General features: G+C 46.5%; 1 protein-coding gene across 4 annotated transcripts in view; it reads left to right on the top strand.

Annotated features, from left to right (window-relative positions):
* ABI3BP (ABI family member 3 binding protein) overlaps window positions 1–22,860 on the top strand; it is a 2,192,437-nt gene that overhangs the window by 2,148,166 nt on the left and 21,411 nt on the right. For all 4 annotated transcript variants that reach the window (XM_078657771.1, XM_078657774.1, XM_078657775.1 and 1 more), the window contains one exon: window positions 16,580–16,702. In XM_078657771.1, coding sequence (XP_078513897.1) covers window positions 16,580–16,702 — 123 coding nt within the window. The remainder of the gene's footprint in view (window positions 1–16,579; window positions 16,703–22,860) is intronic.

Here is a 22,860-nt window from a genome sequence, read left to right as displayed (position 1 = left end):
AATTTACATCCAGTTATTCTGCCCTGAATGGGCATTGATTTTCAAAAAAAGGAAGGGTGTCCAGTTACATAAGGAAAAGGTCATGGGCCCCATGCCACTATACTTTTGATTAAATCTCTTGCTTCCCTGTCTGCTAGTTACAAAAACTCGCCTAAAATGGCGCACAAGGAACAGTACCTTTTAATTATATCAGTGAGTCCAAACCCTACTTCTTGTAATAATACATGAATGAACACTCTAAAAAGACCAGCATAGCAATAGAACAATGTAAGGAACAATGATTAATGAAAGAAAAAATGGTGACAATCACTACAAGCATTGTTTGTCTATCATCCCCCTTTTGTCATAAATCTACTCTATCACAATATCCATGGTGCAAAATATAATACATTTTCAGATCTTCAAATTTTAACATATCATGATCCATATGCAACCCTGCAAATATATATGTTTATCTCTCTCATGGTGTGTCCTATATAATCAGAGGATTTAAAACCTTTAGTCCATAGTTCGTCGTCGTTGTTCAGACCCTGAAGAGCCATGGTACCATGTTCGATGATATACTTGGATTCTAATGAGCGTAACCTTCTAACTCTATCTCCCCCTCTCGTTATTGGGGATCTGATCTAAACAATAAAAGGTTAAAAGGTCACGGCAAGCTACGGGATAGTTGTTGTCTTTCTTAGCAATGGCTCGCATGTGCTCTAGCACACGCTTCTTGGCCGGATGTAAAGTACTGCCGATATATCGCTTTTTACAGGGACACTCCAAACAGTATATGGTAAAGTTAGAGTTGCAATTTAGGAGTCTATTGATTTTTCTGGTAGATACAGAATATTTGGCTTGCACTTCATAGGTGTTCCTTTTATGACTGAATTTGCAGGCCTTGCATTTCAAACAAGGAAAGAAGCCCGTAATGGGTTCTTTTATTCTAGTACTATATTGGTAATGACTAGAAACCAAAAGATCCTTGATAGATTTGGGTCTTCTATAAGTTATCAAGGGCTGAAGTGGAGTTTCATTCTTTAAAATACTGTCTGTTTTGAGAATGTGCCAGTTTTTACGAAACATATGTACTATTTTCGAGAATTGTTTATTGTTGCGTGTGATCATACGTACTGGTTCTGTTTTTTCAGATGTAACTTTCCCTATGGTGACTTTGGGAACTAGAAGTTCCACTCTGGGAATTCTTTTCACTTTCTCTTCTGCTGTACGGAGGGAATTATTAGAATAACCCCTAGTTTTGAATCGATTGCATGCTTCATTCCTGGCTCTTGTATAGTCCTCCTCAGTGACGTAATTTCGCTTCAGGCGTAAAAGTTCCCCATAGGGGATATTATTGATCATACTTCTAGGGTGGAAACTTTTAGCATGAAGAAAGCATTTCCGGATGTTGGTATTCTGTATAGTCGGGTTAGGATCTCAGTATTCTCCATATAGACTTCCAGATCAGAATAGAACACCTAAGTGCTGCTTATGTGTCCGCTGAATACAAGGTTATGGTTATTAGAGTTAAGAAATGTTATATTCTCCTGAGCCGAGGAGTATGATGAAAAGGTCATCGATGCACCGGGTCCATAATACAACCTTATCCAACCACATTTCAGGCATCTCCCTCCAGGCCACGTGCTCCTCCCACCAGCCAACGAAAAGATTTGCGTAGCTGGGGGCGGAACATGTGCCCATGACGGTACTGCGTTGTTGCCTGTATAGCTGACCTGCAAAGATAAATATATTGTTTTCTAAGCAGAAAGATAACATTGCAAGAAGCATCTCATTGTGTTTTTTTAATTTTAGTGGACGCTTGTCTAAAAACCATTTAACAGAAGCAATCCCCTGATTATGGTTAATACAAGTGTACAAGCTAGTGATGTCCAGCGTGATAAGCAACATGTCAGGTTCCCAGTTGACTCCTCGATCAATCTCAAGAAGTCTTGTGTATCTCTAATATAAGAGCTAAGATTTTTCACCCAAGGTGCCAAAAAGAGATCCAAGCAGACAGAACAATTTTCAAGAAGACTATTTATAGAGGCAACTATTGTTCTTCCCAGAGGCCAGTGAATATCCTTATGCACCTTGGGAAGGTGGTAGAAGGTTGTCAACATGGGGTATTCACATAACAAAAAATGAAATTCATCAATGTCTAACATTCCCTCGTCTCTCCAGTTCCACAGATTTTGATGAAAGGTCGCAATGCATTCAGTATAGTCCTTCCTAGTTGTGGGTAGATAACAATTCCAATCATCAAGCTGGTTCAAAGCTTCTCTCAAGTATTGTTATTTTGGAAAGATCACAATATTGCCCCCTTTATCAGAGGGTTTCACTACTATCGAGTCGTCCTGTTTGAGACTTAAAATTGCCTGGCATTGTTTCTGTGAAATATTAAAATGTTTAACAGAATTTGTTTTATGTTGAAGATTCTTTAGATCTTGAATCAAGGCATCATTGAAGACGTCTATGATATCATACGGCATCTGAGGACAAGTTCTCGATTTCCTTTTGAAACCACTACTCCCACTCGCATGCTCAATTCCAGCATATTGGGGACTCGATCCAGCTCCTTCTGAGTGAAACGAATGAAATGAGTCATTCATATATCCAAATGTTTCTAAGTTCTGCAGTGTCATTAGAGTGTCCAGATCATTGCCTGTGAGGATATCTGTATCCCTGGTTGCCCTGGCTGTCACAGTATTTTTACCTTTTTTAAGATGCATAAGGTGTACCTTCTGAAGCTTTAACTTTTGGATACACTTAAACAGATCTACCTTTTTTTCCACATAATTAAAATCTGTTGTTGGACAACAAGTAAGTCCCAATTGGAGTACTTTCAGTTTATCATCATTCAAGTTGATGACATTTTTCTCACTCACCACTTGCCCCTGTTGCCCTTGCTGCTAGTCACCATGGGCGTAGGTGTTTCATCGCCATCTTTTGCCAAGTCTTGTTTTGCGTTTCTTCTTTTTTGGTTTGGAGGATGTGTTATTTGCGCCCACTTTTGCTGATTCTCGCGAATTAACTTGAACTCTTGAAAAAATGCAGGTTCCACGACTGTATCTCTTGTCTCCTCACCTGTTGCTTGCTCACTTCCAGATGTTTCCACCTCAGATTCTGAAGTCTCCTTACTGAAGGACACGCCTGTCCTATTTTAGTTCATTTGTTTCCTTGGCAAATCGTATTTACGAGCAAAGTTTAAAACACGCCTTGATAGATAGTCTTGTTTGTCGCGTTGAAATTTTGTCTGTTTGCGACGTCGTATTCCATTCTCATATTCTTTTAATCTGCTTCTCATTGCTAGTCTGAGTTCCTCACTTTGTTTAGTATCTTTGTTTATTAACTCCTTCAGGTTCTTTATCTCCTCCAGGAGCTTATTCCGATCGCTCCACCCATATTTTAGGAGGATTCTCCTTCTTGCTGACTCTGTTGTAAAATCAGACCAGTCTTGCAATAGCTGGGGTCAGGGTTCTCGTAAGAGGGCACAGTAAAAATACGAAGGCCCCGCGGGATTCGTCCCACCTCCAAGTATTTCTCCAAGGAGGTTCCTTCCCACAATTTTCGAATTTCTTTTTCCATTGTTTTTTCCAATGTCTGAGAGAGGATTTTTAAATCGCTGGAAGGATTCACAGGATTGCTTGATTCCTTTAGAATGCCTTTTGCTTGTGCCGTTCCTTGTTTGAAGACATCCAGAGCAGCCTCCTCTCGTTCCATAACTGATGACATAATGATGCCACAGGTATTGTTTTAACAAAAGACTGAAGGGGGAACATCATTTATTGAGCATGACTCCTTTCAGGGCTAACGCATGCACCACACCAGCACCGACCAAGCCGAACTCCAGCAGCAACCACCTCAAGTGCATCCTGCTCAACACCCGCTCCGTCCACAGACACGCCGTCGAGCTCTGGAACCTGCTCGACACCACAGCCCCAGACGTCGCCTTCCTCACGGAAACCTGGATGAACGCCTCCTCAGCGCCTGACATCGCCATCGCCATACCGGACGGCTACAAGATCATCCGGAGGGACCGCGTCAACCAGACAGGAGGAGGCATCGCCATCATCCACAGGAACTCCATCCGCATCAGGACCAACACCGACGACACCCTCGCACCCGCCGAACACCTGCACTTCCAGATCCACATCAACCCCAAGACCACCCTCAGAGGCACCCTCATCTACAGACCCCCGGGACCACGCACACAATTCAGCGAAGACATCGCCGACTTCATCGGCCCGCACGCCCTCCCCTCCGCTGACTACATCCTCCTCGGGGACCTGAACTTCCACCTGGAGAACAACAACGACCGCAACACCACCACCCTGCTGGACAACCTCGCCAACCTCGGTCTCAAGCAGCTGGTAACCACCCCCACCCACCACGCCGGACACACACTCAGAAAAGGGGGTGGTGATGAACAGAGTGCCTGAATTAAGCAGACCACTCTTACCCAGTCAAAAGATCAGGGCTTGATCCATCACCGTTTTTTAGCTCACTGCACCATCCCAGCTCAGAACTTGGCTATATGCAAATTAGTCTGTTCCTGTCCCAGTGCATGATGGGAACAGGGCAAACCAAACTACCAAGCCAATTCTTGTACTGGGAAGGAAACAAGCTTCCGGGGACCGGTTTCTGCCATTTCAGGCGTCGTCGGCCCGGCTTGCTTGAATCCTGATGGTGCAATGAGCAAGGGACTCACATCTGAGTATACCCTTCCACGCTTATGGTGGACAAAATGATTCAGAAAAGGGGGTGGTGATGAACAGAGTGCCTGAATTAAGCAGACCACTCTTACCCAGTCCAAAGATCAGGGCTTGATCCATCACCGTTTTTTAGCTCACTGCACCATCCCAGCTCAGAACTTGGCTATATGCAAATTAGTCTGTTCCTGTCCCAGTGCATGATGGGAACAGGGCAAACCAAACTACCAAGCCAATTCTTGTACTGGGAAGGAAACAAGCTTCCGGGGACCGGTTTCTGCCATTTCAGGCGTCGTCGGCCCGGCTTGCTTGAATCCTGATGGTGCAATGAGCAAGGGACTCACATCTGAGTATACCCTTCCACGCTTATGGTCGACAAAATGATTCAGAAAAGGGGGTGGTGATGAACAGAGTGCCTGAATTAAGCAGACCACTCTTACCCAGTCCAAAGATCAGGGCTTGATCCATCACCGTTTTTTAGCTCACTGCACCATCCCAGCTCAGAACTTGGCTATATGCAAATTAGTCTGTTCCTGTCCCAGTGCATGATGGGAACAGGGCAAACCAAACTACCAAGCCAATTCTTGTACTGGGAAGGAAACAAGCTTCCGGGGACCGGTTTCTGCCATTTCAGGCGTCGTCGGCCCGGCTTGCTTGAAACCTGATGGTGCAATGAGCAAGGGACTCACATCTGAGTATACCCTTCCACGCTTATGGTGGACAAAATGATTCAGAAAAGGGGGTGGTGATGAACAGAGTGCCTGAATTAAGCAGACCACTCTTACCCAGTCCAAAGATCAGGGCTTGATTCATCACCGTTTTTTAGCTCACTGCACCATCCCAGCTCAGAACTTGGCTATATGCAAATTAGTCTGTTCCTGTCCCAGTGCATGATGGGAACAGGGCAAACCAAACTACCAAGCCAATTCTTGTACTGGGAAGGAAACAAGCTTCCGGGGACCGGTTTCTGCCATTTCAGGCGTCGTCGGCCCGGCTTGCTTGAATCCTGATGGTGCAATGAGCAAGGGACTCACATCTGAGTATACCCTTCCACGCTTATGGTGGACAAAATGATTCAGAAAAGGGGGTGGTGATGAACAGAGTGCCTGAATTAAGCAGACCACTCTTACCCAGTCCAAAGATCAGGGCTTGATCCATCACCGTTTTTTAGCTCACTGCACCATCCCAGCTCAGAACTTGGCTATATGCAAATTAGTCTGTTCCTGTCCCAGTGCATGATGGGAACAGGGCAAACCAAACTACCAAGCCAATTCTTGTACTGGGAAGGAAACAAGCTTCCGGGGACCGGTTTCTGCCATTTCAGGCGTCGTCGGCCCGGCTTGCTTGAATCCTGATGGTGCAATGAGCAAGGGACTCACATCTGAGTATACCCTTCCACGCTTATGGTGGACAAAATGATTCAGAAAAGGGGGTGGTGATGAACAGAGTGCCTGAATTAAGCAGACCACTCTTACCCAGTCCAAAGATCAGGGCTTGATCCATCACCGTTTTTTAGCTCACTGCACCATCCCAGCTCAGAACTTGGCTATATGCAAATTAGTCTGTTCCTGTCCCAGTGCATGATGGGAACAGGGCAAACCAAACTACCAAGCCAATTCTTGTACTGGGAAGGAAACAAGCTTCCGGGGACCGGTTTCTGCCATTTCAGGCGTCGTCGGCCCGGCTTGCTTGAATCCTGATGGTGCAATGAGCAAGGGACTCACATCTGAGTATACCCTTCCACGCTTATGGTCGACAAAATGATTCAGAAAAGGGGGTGGTGATGAACAGAGTGCCTGAATTAAGCAGACCACTCTTACCCAGTCCAAAGATCAGGGCTTGATCCATCACCGTTTTTTAGCTCACTGCACCATCCCAGCTCAGAACTTGGCTATATGCAAATTAGTCTGTTCCTGTCCCAGTGCATGATGGGAACAGGGCAAACCAAACTACCAAGCCAATTCTTGTACTGGGAAGGAAACAAGCTTCCGGGGACCGGTTTCTGCCATTTCAGGCGTCGTCGGCCCGGCTTGCTTGAATCCTGATGGTGCAATGAGCAAGGGACTCACATCTGAGTATACCCTTCCACGCTTACGGTGGACAAAATGATTCAGAAAAGGGGGTGGTGATGAACAGAGTGCCTGAATTAAGCAGACCACTCTTACCCAGTCCAAAGATCAGGGCTCGATCCATCACCGTTTTTTAGCTCACTGCACCATCCCAGCTCAGAACTTGGCTATATGCAAATTAGTCTGTTCCTGTCCCAGTGCATGATGGGAACAGGGCAAACCAAACTACCAAGCCAATTCTTGTACTGGGAAGGAAACAAGCTTCCGGGGACCGGTTTCTGCCATTTCAGGCGTCGTCGGCCCGGCTTGCTTGAAGCCTGATGGTGCAATGAGCAAGGGACTCACATCTGAGTATACCCTTCCACGCTTATGGTGGACAAAATGATTCAGAAAAGGGGGTGGTGATGAACAGAGTGCCTGAATTAAGCAGACCACTCTTACCCAGTCCAAAGATCAGGGCTTGATCCATCACCGTTTTTTAGCTCACTGCACCATCCCAGCTCAGAACTTGGCTATATGCAAATTAGTCTGTTCCTGTCCCAGTGCATGATGGGAACAGGGCAAACCAAACTACCAAGCCAATTCTTGTACTGGGAAGGAAACAAGCTTCCGGGGACCGGTTTCTGCCATTTCAGGCGTCGTCGGCCCGGCTTGCTTGAATCCTGATGGTGCAATGAGCAAGGGACTCACATCTGAGTATACCCTTCCACGCTTATGGTGGACAAAATGATTCAGAAAAGGGGGTGGTGATGAACAGAGTGCCTGAATTAAGCAGACCACTCTTACCCAGTCCAAAGATCAGGGCTTGATCCATCACCGTTTTTTAGCTCACTGCACCATCCCAGCTCAGAACTTGGCTATATGCAAATTAGTCTGTTCCTGTCCCAGTGCATGATGGGAACAGGGCAAACCAAACTACCAAGCCAATTCTTGTACTGGGAAGGAAACAAGCTTCCGGGGACCGGTTTCTGCCATTTCAGGCGTCGTCGGCCCGGCTTGCTTGAATCCTGATGGTGCAATGAGCAAGGGACTCACATCTAAGTATACCCTTCCACGCTGATGGTGGACAAAATGATTCAGAAAAAGGGGTGGTGATGAACAGAGTGCCTGAATTAAGCAGACCACTCTTACCCAGTCCAAAGATCAGGGCTTGATCCATCACCGTTTTTTAGCTCACTGCACCATCCCAGCTCAGAACTTGGCTATATGCAAATTAGTCTGTTCCTGTCCCAGTGCATGATGGGAACAGGGCAAACCAAACTACCAAGCCAATTCTTGTACTGGGAAGGAAACAAGCTTCCGGGGACCGGTTTCTGCCATTTCAGGCGTCGTCGGCCCGGCTTGCTTGAATCCTGATGGTGCAATGAGCAAGGGACTCACATCTAAGTATACCCTTCCACGCTGATGGTGGACAAAATGATTCAGAAAAGGGGGTGGTGATGAACAGAGTGCCTGAATTAAGCAGACCACTCTTACCCAGTCCAAAGATCAGGGCTTGATCCATCACCGTTTTTTAGCTCACTGCACCATCCCAGCTCAGAACTTGGCTATATGCAAATTAGTCTGTTCCTGTCCCAGTGCATGATGGGAACAGGGCAAACCAAACTACCAAGCCAATTCTTGTACTGGGAAGGAAACAAGCTTCCGGGGACCGGTTTCTGCCCTTTCAGGCGTCGTCGGCCCGGCTTGCTTGAATCCTGATGGTGCAATGAGCTAGGGACTCACATCTGAGTATACCCTTCCACGCTTGTGGTGGACAAAATGATTCAGAAAAGGGGGTGGTGATGAACAGAGTGCCTGAATTAAGCAGACCACTCTTACCCAGTCCAAAGATCAGGGCTTGATCCATCACCGTTTTTTAGCTCACTGCACCATCCCAGCTCAGAACTTGGCTATATGCAAATTAGTCTGTTCCTGTCCCAGTGCATGATGGGAACAGGGCAAACCAAACTACCAAGCCAATTCTTGTACTGGGAAGGAAACAAGCTTCCGGGGACCGGTTTCTGCCATTTCAGGCATCGTCGGCCCGGCTTGCTTGGACACACACTCAACCCCGTCTTCTCATCCAGCAAGGACATCACCTTCAGCCACGCCACCGGACTCCACTGGACGGACCACAGCTGCGTCGACTTCAGCTTCAGAAGGACCACGATCCACCACCACCAGCAACAGGTTGCACGCAGAAGCTGGAACAAGATCACAGCCGACCAGCTCGCGACTTCCCTGAGCATGAACCCTCCCACCAGCGCAACGAACCCAAGCCAGGCGGCCACCAACCTCGCGAAGTGGATCAGCAACTGCGCAGACGACCTCGCCCCTCTGAAGACCCCGCCTAGCAGACCCGGCAGCAAGAAAGCCCCATGGTTCACCGACGAACTCAAGAGCTCCAAGAAGAACTGCCGAGCCCTCGAGAAAGCCTGGCGCAGAGACCCAACACCGAACAACATGACTGCCCTCAAGCTCGCCACCCGAAAACACCACCAACTGATCCACGCCACCAAGAAAAGTGCATTGAAGGAACGACTGGACAACAACGCCCACAACAGCAAGGAACTCTTCAACATCGTTAAAGAGCTCTCCAACCCCAACGCCGGAAACAACGACATCACCCCTTCGCAAGACCTCTGCATCTCCCTCGCCTCCTACTTCCACAACAAGATCGCGGACATACACAACAGCTTCAGCTCCCAACCGACGCACGCCACGACTGAACCACCGCCCCCCACCACCACCCTCTGCGCCTGGACCCCGATCAGCACCGAAGACACCATCCGCACGATGAACTCCATCCACTCCGGATCTCCGACCGACCCCTGCCCTCACCACGTCTTCAACAAGGCCGACGCCGTCATCGCACCCCACCTGCGGGACATCATCAACACCTCCTTCGACACCGCTACCTTCCCGGAGAGCTGGAAGCATGCCGAACTCAGCGCTCTACTAAAGAAGCCATCAGCCGACCCCACCGACCTCAAGAACTACCGCCCCATTTCGCTGCTCCCGTTTCCTGCAAAAGTCATCGAGAAGACCGTCAACAAGAAGCTGGCCGCCTTCCTCGAGACGAACGGATCCCTCGGCCTCTCGCAGTCTGGCTTCCGGGCCAACCACAGCACCGAGACCGCCCTGATCGCAGCTACCGATGACATCCGAGCCCTGCTCGACAACGGAGAAACAGCGGCCCTCATCCACCTAGACCTCTCCGCGGCCTTCGACACTGTCTGCCACCGTACCCTAGTGCAGCGCCTCAGCAACGTCGGAATCCAGGAGAAGGCACTGGAATGGATCACCTCGCTCCTCGCCGGAAGGACACAGAGAGTCCGCCTCCCCCCGTTCAGATCAGAAGCCACCGAAGTCATCTGCGGCGTTCCTCAAGGCTCCTCGCTCAGCCCAACCCTCTTCAACGTCTACATGAGCCCCCTCGCAGCCATCGCACGCCAACACAACCTCAACATCATCTCCTATGCCGACGACACCCAGCTGATCCTCTCCCTCACCAACGACCCCGCCACCGCCAGAGCCAACCTACACAAAGGGATGACAGACGTAGCCAAGTGGATGATGAGCAGCCGTCTGAAACTGAACTCGGACAAGACGGAAGTCCTCATCCTGGGATCCTCACCCTCCGCCTGGGACAACTCCTGGTGGCCCCCCGCCCTGGGCAGCGCACCCAAACCAACAGACCACGCACGCAACCTGGGCTTCATCCTGGACTCCTCCCTCTCCATGACCAGACAAGTCAACGCCGTCTCCTCGTCATGCTTCAACATCATGCGCATGCTACGTAAGATCTTCCGGTGGATCCCCACCGAGACCAGGAAGACGGTCACTCAGGCCCTCGTCACCAGCCGCCTGGACTACGGCAACTCCCTCTACGCCGGAACCACCGCCAAACTCCAGAAGAGACTCCAGCGGATCCAGCACGCCTCAGCACGACTCATCCTGGACATCCCCCATCGCAGCCACATCTCCGGACACCTGAGAGATCTGCACTGGCTACCGGTCAACAAGAGAATCACCTTCCGTCTCCTCACCCACGCACACAAGGCCCTACACAACCAAGGCCTAGGATACCTCAACAGCCGCCTCAACTTCTACGCTCCCACACGCCAACTTCGATCGACCGGCCACGTCCTCGCCGCTGTCCCCCGCATCCGAAGAGCCACCACAGGAGGAAGGTCCTTCTCCTACCTGGCCGCCAAGACTTGGAACTCCCTCCCGAACCACCTCCGCCTGACCCAGGACCACCTCGCCTTCAGGAAACAGCTCAAGACCTGGCTGTTCGAGCAGTAGCGGACCCCACCTCCCCTAGCGCCTTGAGACCCTCCGGGTGAGTAGTGCGCTATATAAATGCTGTGATTGATTGATTGAATGAGTAGTAGAACAAAAAACACAAGGGAAAGAGACAGCACTCACCAGAATCTCCGTGCAGGAAACGCAGGTCCTCCGATCCGTGTACTCCCGGACGTTCCAACCAGCAACATGCCGCTCCTCCGCGTGTCTGATTCCAGCCTCTCTTCGCGTTCAGAACCTCCATTATTTTTCAGATGGAAAGTAGTCGAATCTCTTCACAGCATTGGGGTAGACGGTCATAAGCCATACAGCACAAAAGTCCACCACCGTTTTCACCCTGCACAAATCAGGAAGCAATTTTAACTATGCGGAAAGGCACTTTGAACAACTGTTCAATATATATATATATAATGTCACCTTTTTCGCAACTGTAAACACCAATAAAGAATCTTTGCTATACCCGGAGTGCTTAAGTTTTCCTTGTACTTGGGAGAACCACGGAGCTTCAATATATATATATATATATATATATATATATATATATATATATATATATATATATATATATATATGTCCAACAAACAGAGTTTCCCTTCAGAAGAGCCACAATAGCAGGTAGGTTCACTTTTGTTTTATTCACAAGAAGCTGCAGCAAAATGGGTGAAAAAAAAACAAAGTTCAAGATTGCCTTCAAGTTTGCCTGACGCGTTTCATGCTCGACGAGCATTTCTTCAGAGGCAAGGCGTCCATACACAGTCAGTGGTTGGTATTCATTTTATTTACTTCACCTGCCCGGATGGGCGTCGGCTCTCGCAGAGCCTTGTGGTTCTTGTGGTTCTGTATCGCTCGAGTGAGCCACCAACTCGCTGTGACGATTCGGACATAATATTCCACAGTGGGTCTGGGGATAATTCCACTCACGCTGTGCTACACGATAAGTCTTCCTGAAAAACGACCTCTCTGCTTAAGTGCCGCCAGTCGGGTGACTGCAGCACTACCACATCCATGCATATATATACTTTAATAAAGTGATAATAGGTTGGGAATAATAATATAACATAGTACTTATGAATGAATGAATGAATGAAAATAACCTTATAAAGCGCACACATTCCCAAGGGTGTCAAAGCGCTAAAAGAGAGAGCAAGAAAAGAGGAGAGGCGGAAAAAAGAACACTGTAAAGTCGTGGGAGTAAACCTGTATGTAAGACCCTAACCTAGAACGCAGCGAAAGTGTTTGGGAAACTACATGGCTGTCTTTTACGTTTTGTAAAAACTGCTATTAGCCAATCATAAACTGTCTTGTCATCCGCGTGTACCGCATGATACCGTAAAGTTACAGTGTTATATCACTGCAAAAAATATAACCATGTATTTTGTCACTTAGAATGGAACTATTTACACCTACTACCCAAAATTATTATTTATATCACATAATCTGTATTCCTGCCACATTACATCTACATCCATTAACTCACTTTAATGCCACTCCACTGTACACTATTGCACTCAACTCTACTATTCCACTGTACACAATTCCAATCTATGCTATTCCGCTCTATGCCAATCCACTGTACGCCACTCCACTCTACGCTGTTCCACTGTACGCCACTACACTGTACCTCACTCCATTCTATGCCACTCTAGTGTATGATATTCCATTCTATGCCACTCATGTCTACACCACTCCACTGTACACCACTACACTGTACCTCACGTAAAATCTACACAACTTAATTGTACACCACTCCACTCTATGCCACTCTCCTGTAAGCTATTCCACTCTATGCCACTCCACTGTACGCACCTCCATTCTACGTCATTCAACTGGACGCACTCCAATCCACTCTGTCCCACTCCATTGTATGTTATCAAACTCAATACCACCCCACTGTACTCCACTTCAATGTACGCCACTTCACTCTCCGCCACTTCACTCTTCCACTGTAGGCAACTCCACTCTATCCCACTCCACTGTACGCCACTCCACTGTACCCCCCTCCATGCTACTCCACTACACGCTATTTAACTGCATCAACTACACACTATGCCACTCCACTTCAAGCTATTCCACTCTTTGCCACTCTACTTTACACAACTCCCCTCTACGCCACTCCACGGTACAACACTCCATTCTACACCCTTTCAGGTGAGTAGATGCGCTTCCTAAACCCTTGATTGATTGATTGATCTACACCACTCAACTTTACACTATTCAACTCTACGCCACTCACTTCTACGCTATTCCACTTTACGCCACTCTGTTCCTCCACATTATAAAAATACAATCCCCAAAAGATTGGGTCCCCAGGTCCTCTGAGAGGCTCAGGGAGGGATGCTGCATACCCCCTCCCCATAATTAATCTCTCGGCTCCGAGGGATCGGGTTCCGGGACTTGTCTGAGGTTCTGGAGGGGAGCTGCACCCCATATTCACCATGAAATTTCCCATGGGAACTTAAGGCTGTCAAAATGGCTGAACAGAATTACACCTACTTTGGCAGAAACAAGATCTTAACCTAGAAAGTGTGCTTTTTGTGTAATGGTGTAAATCCATCCAGTAGTTTTAATGAAATTAAGGCTCAAAATGTATGGATAGCTTGAGACTCTGGAGTACCACTAGGCCAGCAGATCAAAAGATAAGATCTAATAGGCTGCCTCACATCAACCAAAACGTGGATGCCGCAATTTAAGGACTAGGTCACTTAGTTCCTGTGTCCTGAAATCAAAAATTAAAAAAACATAGAGGGTGTCAGGGTATGAACACCTTGACCTTCTAGTACTTGTGTTTGGGTCCCAGAGAGACCCACACCCTGGGCCAAAAAGAGATTTAAATAAAATCTTGAAAAAAAGGCAGAACCCTGCTATTTTCAATTAGAATCTCATTGAGTTGTCTGAGCCTGAAGGGGCCACTGCATCATTTATGTTAGAGGGGCCTGTGGCCCGCCTCCCCAATCTATTTAATGGCGTAAAGTAGCCCATACCATGAGGTTTTGGTTATCTTTTTGTGGGGATTAGGGCATGAGGTCCCCCTCCCAAGCAATTTCATGGCCCAGGGACCCCATCCACCAGGCCCGATTCATGGGCAGTGTCCTGGGAACACTGCGTTGTTCCCTGCCCAGGAAAGCTTGGGCAGGGAACAGAAAGGTAACTCCCTGCCCACACTCTTCTGGGCAGGGAACACAGAATTGCTTCTGCTCAATGGGAGCAGAAACAAAAGCTACAATTGCCGGGTGGGACCAAACCAATGCAGCCAGCTACCAGCAAGATGCAGGAAGGGTGCTGGCAGGTAAGCCAGTAGGGCTGCGGGGGCCATAGGGTTCCCCCTAAAGCCCCAAGGCATTTGGGGGCCCGGGTGGGACCTGGGCACCCAAAATACGCATAAAGGTGGGCAGCAGGAGTGAGCTTCCTGTGCTGCCACTAGATAAAAAATATTTTTTTAAAGCACAACATGAAGCTACAGAATTGGTGGGGCGGAAGTGGGCCCCCTGCTGCCAGAACAAAAATAGAAAAAAAGCTGTGGGTGTCCTGGGTGGGACTGGGGCACACACAATATAAAGAAAGAAAGAACAATAGTAACAACCTCGCTGCTTTGGGAAGCAAAAAGGCCACTCACTAGATATTTACTTCTCCAGCCCAGGGGCACCCCATAATTGCCCTGCATGGCCTTTTTTCAATATTATAGTTCTTGTGGTGCCCCAAGGAGTGCCCGGGTCACCATAACCTGTTACTGTAAGTGTTTTGGGAGGCTGCAGAGAGAATAACAGCCCACCAGAAATGTTAGAGTGGTCAACATTACAGTAAGTCTCCTGGGTCATTGATTGCATGACCCCAGAAGAACTTACCATTCATTTCAAAGTTCTCTGAGTAGGAGCTCTATGCTCTTCAACCGGAGCATGAGGACCCCTTGTGGTTGTTCTTATGGCTGTATTCTGTGGTCCGAAGAATGTTTTAAGACTCATACATGTGGTTTATAATTATTTGTATTCAAAGATGTAATACTTAAAAATGTAAATGATAATTGCTAGTAATAATGCTATGTGTGCTCTAATTATGAATGTATTGGTCTTTCGATTCCTTTAGTTATGATGATAAATTATGACATGAGGCTTCTGTATTAATAGAGAGACCCTTTGACAAAGCTAAAATGTCTGCTTTATATATAGATTGATGTCCTGACAAAGCAAAAAGACCTCATTTTTATGTATTAATGTTTTGAACTTTTGACAAAACTTGTAGTTCTGCCTTATTTAAAAATGACAGTCTCTTGCTGGTCAAGTCATACTTAAAATGGTACACTTCATATTGGGTTGTCCAGCCTAGTGGCAAACCCCACCCCTCGCGGCTCAAAGCCAAAGGCCATTCATGGGTAAAAATATGTTACTTTACATTAACAAACTATAAAAAGTCACAAAAAAAACAAGGGTTAACGTGACATTATAGTTAGGTGAAAATGTCAGTAAAAATGTCATAGTTTAATCTAAATAAGACACGGAGATTCACCAATCATAGTTAACTGAAGTAACTAAAATTTGCGTTTACACCATGTACCTCACAAAGTACCTCATTCATGATATATGCTATGACATCATTGATTGTTGTGTCCCTAAGGAGGTAGATCCTTATACGTGGTTGAGACTGGACCTTGTACTAGCTAACCAACAAAAATTGTCTCAAACACATTTATTACGAAAAAATTAATTAAATGGATGGAAAAAATATCAATTCAATTCCTTCCAAGCAAATCTTTTATTGCCATTCACTTCAAATTTTTATAAGATTTTTACAATTATATTAGCAAAAAACAAACACTGAACATTAAATATTTCAACAGAAAATGTTGAAATATTTAATGTTCAGTGTTTGTTTTTTGCTAATATAATTGTAAAAATCTTATAAAAATTTGAAGTGAATGGCAATAAAAGATTTGCCTGGAAAGAATTCAATTGATATTTTTTCCATCCATTTAATTAATTTTTTCGTAATAAATGTGTTTGAGACAATTTTTGTTGGTTAGCTATGACATCATTGATGACATCACTAATGACATCTAAAATTACCTCATTGATGACAAACCTGTTCATAGCAAAGGTGTGAGTTATAGTCATTTCAGTCGACTATAACTCGTGGATTTCAGTTTCTTTTTTAGTGTACTGATGTTTTTATATATATATATATATATATATGTGTGTGTGTGTGTGTGTGTGTGTGTGTGTATATATATATATATATATATATATATATATATATATATACACACATCAAATAACAACCAGGTACCGAAAAGAATTCCACACTGGTGCCACGGCCTCAATTTGTTTAAACGCTTTATTAAGTTATGCAACGGGTGCCCAACGCGTTTCGCTGTTCATGTCACAGCTTGTACACATATATATATATAAAATTATTACATTTCTCACAACATAAGGTGTAACGGAAATGGTGTTGAAGAGTGACTTCATAGCTTGAAATTTTGATATTTAAAATATTTGGTTGTGTAAACCTTTCTCATAATATTTCTATTTTCAGGGAAATTTTATAATATAGGTGACGAATCAGGTTATGGAGAAGATCACTGTCAGTTTGTGGATTCGTTTTTAGATGGAAGGACGGGTCAGCGACTTCTCCCAGAACAACTGCCATCTAAAGAAGGTAAGGCGTTGGAAAGTGACTGACGACTGCAATGCCTGGATTATATCACCAGTTACAAACAACACCACCGATTAAGACACATATCTTTATTATGGCATAACACACATTCTTGTGGGTAAAGAAATGTGGAATTGCCAAACCAAAATTACTCCAAAATGAATCCAAGCATTGTTATAATTGCAGTAATAGAGGTTCACTTGTCATCAGTGCCAATATATTATAAACTGAACCATGCATAAGAGAGTATGGTCTAATTTTCAATTTTCAATTACATTATGTGTTATGCTTTACCTTTATTTCTGGCCTGGTTGTTCAGTGTTCATGGAAAAACGTGTGCCTATGACCACTTTGTCTAGCAGACTGAATGCAGGAAATGTCATTGGAATTTTAAAACCCTAGAAAGAAATACGACTATTCAATTGCTGATTATCATACATGATAGCTGCTTAGCCAAAACAAAAGGAGCTAAAAGTCCATAATCTAGAACAGGCAACTAGATTAGTAGCCATTCATGTCCTGGCAAGTCTGAGTCTGCATTTGTTGGCTGCATTTGGCGTAATGATCTGACTGCCCAAAAAGTTTGGATATCATCATATGAATAAGTATCAGAACTAGAGGGCAGTAAACAGGAAGTGTAACTCACAGGAATAAACCCTAACATAGGGCCCGATTAGGATGGCGGACGGACCAGCGTCCGTTTGAAACCCCCGAGGTGGAGGGACCGTCCGCAGGGGCTGCGGCGTTCCCTCCCTCGGAATTAGGATGTGACCGCCACCCTGGCGGTTAGATCCCCTATATTTAACATTGCGGCGGATGCTGCTTCAAGCAGCACCCGCCACAAGGTTAAATATGCATGTTTTCCTTTGCATGCACAAAGCGGCAGGCACTGCGTGGTGCCTGCCGCTTCGTGCATGCAAAGGCAGGGAGGTACCGTAGATACCCCCCCATGTGCACCCCGACCCCCCAACACCCCTGGGGGCCCACAACGGGCCCCCATACCCAGACTTCACATGCTTTTCTACGGCGGAAAACCTGCCGTGGAAAAGCATGTCTCCGCCGGCATCCTAATATGGCTGGCGATGTCCATATAAGAGCTTTTCCGCCGCGGTCGAAAGGCAAACGCGGCGGAAAAGCGCGGACGGAAAAATGACCCCCCAGCCATCCTAATCTGGCGGGGGGTCTTTTCTGTGTCCGCAGCTGTGAATCCGCATCCTCCGGGCCGGCGGTGGCTTCCGCCGGCCCGGAGGATGCGGATTCACCGCGATCCTAATCGGGCCCATAGTGTGAATGGTTGAAGAGGTGTCTATTGAAGGAGAAAACCTAACGGGTGACAGTGAAATAGCAGCAGGTGCAGAGGTGCCCATCCTAAGAACTAAATGGTATTGGGAAATTTTTGTTAAGTTCCTTAAAGCCAGACTTCAAATAGAATTTGAATGATAAAGAAATGGGAACTGAAGGCCTCACTTAAAGTTTGGCGGACAGAGTACTCAGCCACAAACATGGCGGTGCACTCTGTCCGCCAAACTGACTATCATGTTTCTGACAGCGATGCCCACGCTGTCTGAGCTGGTGTAAACCCTACACTGACGAACCAACAGAATTACAGGGAGTCTGTGTAAGTACATCAGACTACCCCTAATTCTGCCCCATCAGGCCCAAACAGAAAGAAATAAAAATGCTCCCCCCCACACCCTAGGAGAAATGTCGCAAGATATTACGGTCAATTGTTTTTTGTTTTTCAAAAACAAGCTCCTGTATTGGGAGTTTGTTTTCGAACAACAAAAAAGTTTGCTGAGCAGCTGCGTGAAACATGGCAACTGCTCAGGAAACTTTCAGTGCCATTAGAGGAGTCGCGGAGGTTGTAGTGGTTCCTCTGAAGGCATAGAGATTTCCACAAGGCAAGAGGAGATCTCTAAATAAGGAGGGCAGTAGTCTTGCTAGAGTTGCAGAGGTAATGACCGCTGCCCCTCTGACAGGTGGCAGGCCTCCTACTAAGTCAGGTCCTCACTGTCTTCTCGGAGCAGACTTATGGTAGACCATGAATTTTAAAGATAAGGAAATTAATGCCATCATTTCAAGTGTGGTGGGCAGCACAGACCCCACCAGGAGAGCGGACGCTCCAGTGTTAGAGGACTACCCCCACATCTAGAGAACACAACCTGTCTGGCTTCTGAGCTGCAGAGGCTCCATTAATTTTACTCGTTCTTTGCTGAACTGGTGCCATTGATGTGCCAGCTGAGCATCGCAAAATTGGTAATGCCGCTCGATGACATTTTAAAACGCATGGATGTCCCATTTTTACAAAAATACGGTGCACCCCTGTGTTTCCGTTAACACTGGCGCAATAAAGCTGTTTTGCGCCAGCGCAGGAACCCTTGCGCCATGTTGCAAGGATGCCTGCGCTGCAGGGGCGAATGTTTATGTGCAAGAAGGAACACCTTCCTGCACATAAACAATCTCAGTCACTTAATGCTGTAGGTCTGCGGTCTCTAAGTCAAAAGGTCCGACCGGCATAATTTCTTGAAGAAGAGATGCAACGTATCATCAGGGGTAGTAAACGCTATACATGTAATTACAATCAAAGACCTTCTCTTATGACATCATACATTTCCATATTTCCAAGCGCTCCACAACTATTGAGTTTGTCCTAAGATGCCCCAGGATACAGAGCCCTGAATAACACTCTTTCACGTTCCATGCAGCTCTTTCACACGACTTTCTGCGCCCGCTGTTAAACAGATATTAAAATGAAATGTGACATTATACTTCAATGATGTAATGATGAATAAAACACAGATTACTGTGTGGCAAAGAACACCAAGCCAGCTTCACAGTCCTTCAAAATTTTGAACAATGCATCCCTTTGTTCATGTTTATACTAACTTATTATGAAAGCGTTCTCCTCCAGGTACTTTACTTAAATATGTCCTCAGTTGGATGCAAATGTTTATGTCACCCCCTGTCCATTGACTTCACAGTGTATGATGGACACATGACCTTTATTTATTCTTCATCCATGCACAACCGCATAGCATATTACATTTCATCCTTTGCATTTAACAGGAGCTGCTAACATATCTTTTTTTTTTTTTACTAAACTACAAAACTTTCTGGGTGTAAAAGGTACATCTGAACATTCCTCGTGTATTGTTGCTTCCTTACCTCCTTTCTGTTTTGTTGGAAATCTTGTGAACTGCTCTGCTGCACAGAGAGCACTCACACCATTCTTCCTGCACTCATACATGCTCCCACACCTCTTAACTTACTATTAATCCAGTAGTCGAAACTTAATGTATTTACCAATGATTGTTATCTGTGTAATAGTCCTTGAGTAGAGTTTTTTTTGTCATTGTTGACCGTTTAAGCTATATATGAGAAGCTAATACAGGAAAGGTACCCCCAAATCCCACATGCTGCGCCAGTTGCTGCCTTCTCCACAGAAACATCACATAGAACCCTGCAAAGCTTGGTCCCTGGGAACTCCATGGATACAGAGGTACACAACCGACATGAGAAGGGAGCCGGGTATGAGAACATGAATGCGGAAGGGCACTGACATGTATAGCTTTTTCCTCAGGAAATTACCCTTCTTCACTTAAAAACTGCTGCTCCATCAAAGAGAGTGACAATAACAAATTGTTACAGGAATAGTAACAAGCATTTGCAATGCAATTGGTCTCGCCTTTGGGACCTTATTTCTATTTAGCTATGCAGCACATTAGCCTGGGTGCTGATACAGCTACTGTTCTTTAACATGGAGGAAAAGAAAGCACCAAACTGCGTGACATGCCAGGTATGGGAACACATGGAGAGAAATATTGCCTTCCAGCGGGAAATGGTATAGTCCAAAGCTCTGTTTTTATATAAAATCACTGAATATACAAAGTTTGAAAAAAATATTATTGTCTACGGGTGTTCGTGGAAGACAATTTCTATGGACTGGAATCTAGAGAATACTAATGTGATTCTGGCATTTTACTGAGCTCTGCGGGTCGTTTTCTAACAAGAAAGTTACATGGAGACAGTTGCCAGAACATTTCTAAAACGAAAGTCACTCAGCAGAAAGCAATTTTGGTATTTTAATGACCTCTGCTGGTTTTTTAAATAGAGACAGTTGAACTGAAAAAAAAGTCCCTAAGCGGAAGCAGACAAGTCCTAGGGCTGATCTCCAGAGCCCACAAAGTACATACACATATAAGTATATAGTAATTATATACTAAAGACTACAAGAGGTCTCGAATGCTCGACCTAAAAACGAAGACGGGCTACTCAGTAGTCCTCAGTTATACTTAAAAAGTAGAGTAGCATGGAACTGGAGGCTGGCCTTCTATGGTCGAACAACAAACAGACAATCAAGCCGACAAGTTACAAAATGCTTATCAATGGGTTCGATATAAGTTATAAACATTTTCCGCAAACTTTTTAAAATTCAACATCAGCCTCTTTTTGTGCTGAGCTGGGAGCCTAGAGCCTTCCTGAAAGCATTGCCATCCTCGGCATGCTCGTCTTCACTGGCTCATACGTTGCAACTGTCCTCGGTGCCCCGGGGGCACCAGCCAATGAATATCCCAGAACTTCTGTAGTGACGGTCTAGTCTACGCACGTCACGTCGGCGACGTGACGTGCTGGCGGCCATCATTGGCTGCGCGCGCAACTAGTGCGAGTGGCGCGAATAGCGCGAGATTGCGAGTGAGAGCCGGACGGCAACAGAGCTCGGCGCTCTTTAGGAGTATAGCAGAAATAAATAAGGTTACACCATAACTGGCTCCAGTGTCGTAATTGGTGGCTTCTACTTCTCTACAATGGCGACCCCCCAGCAAGAAAGAACCACCAAAACGACCACAAGACGACAAAGAGAGCACCAGTGGCACCAGGACCACCAACCAAAGAACAGAAGGTCGAGAATACCACCGAGCACAACAACAGGTAGCCTAAAGAGCGCGGCAGAGCCCAGGAGCACCCGAGGGGGCGGCACAGGGAAGCGAAAGAAGGGGGGACAGACCCCAGGGACAAGCAGAAAGTGCGCCAATCCACACCGCGGCCCGCAAGACAAGGGAACACGCGCTGGATAACTCACCGAAGAGCGAGGGGGCTGACGCAGGTAGTCCCCACACCCAAGCAAGCGAGTAAGAGCAGGACGACGCACCAGGGAGTCCCAGAAGCCAAGGGAGTGCGCAACCCAAGATCAAGAGAGAGAAAATGAGCGCGCAAACTGGATATGCGATGGCGCCGGTACAGTTTTTGCCTCGCCCCGGAGAACCCCTCATGAAGTGGGAGGACTGGAGAGAATATATAGACAATTTCATAGGATTCCTGGAAGACGAGAACGAAGAAGTGTTCAAACCCCAGAGAAAGAAACGCATCTTGCTACTGAACCTTGGCCCGGAGGGTCTCAGGATTTACAAGAGCCTAGTTCCGAAACAGAGAACAGCCACAGACGATGATGTGTATGCGCACGCACTCGACGACCTTAACGAACACTTCAGACCAGCAGTGTGTGTGTCGGTGAACAGGTTCAATTTCCAACAGAGGAAGCAGCGACAAGGAGAAACGGTGGAGGAGTATGTGGCGGCACTGAAGCGTTTGGCGTCCACGTGCAAGTACGACAACTGGGAAGAAGAGTTCATCAAAGACCAGGTGGTGATGCACACCACGTGCACGACAGTGCAGGACAAACTATGGGCCAGTGGAGACACCACACTGAAAGAGGTGTTGGTCATCGTCAAAAGGGCTGAATTAGCACGACGATGTGCTGAAGTAACGAGGAAAGAAACAGCGTCCAACGCTATGGTGAACATGGTAGACGACGAAGGACCCCGCAGAGAGTATCAGAACAAGAAGCCAATGGAGAGGGGACCCAACAAGTGGCAAAGCAACGCAAGTACATCAGGGAAACAAGCAGGAAGCAACAAGAAGCCATGCTACAGGTGCGGGAGCTGGTCGCATGAGGCGCACAACAGGAAGTGCCCCGCATTTCGCGCCAAGTGCATGTACTGTGGAATAATTGGCCACTACGAGAAGGTCTGCCGGAAGAAGGCCTCCAAAGGCACAGTGAGATATGTGGGTCAGGGCAACGAAGATCAAGATGACGATACAGAGGAGGATGTTGTCACGGTGATCTACATCGAAGACCAGGTGCTGAGCACGGACGGCCAAGT

This window comes from Lissotriton helveticus, chromosome 8 (assembly GCF_964261635.1).
Source record: "Lissotriton helveticus chromosome 8, aLisHel1.1, whole genome shotgun sequence".
Taxonomy (NCBI): Eukaryota; Metazoa; Chordata; class Amphibia; order Caudata; family Salamandridae; genus Lissotriton; species Lissotriton helveticus.
This window is presented reverse-complemented; position numbering and strand designations above follow the sequence as displayed.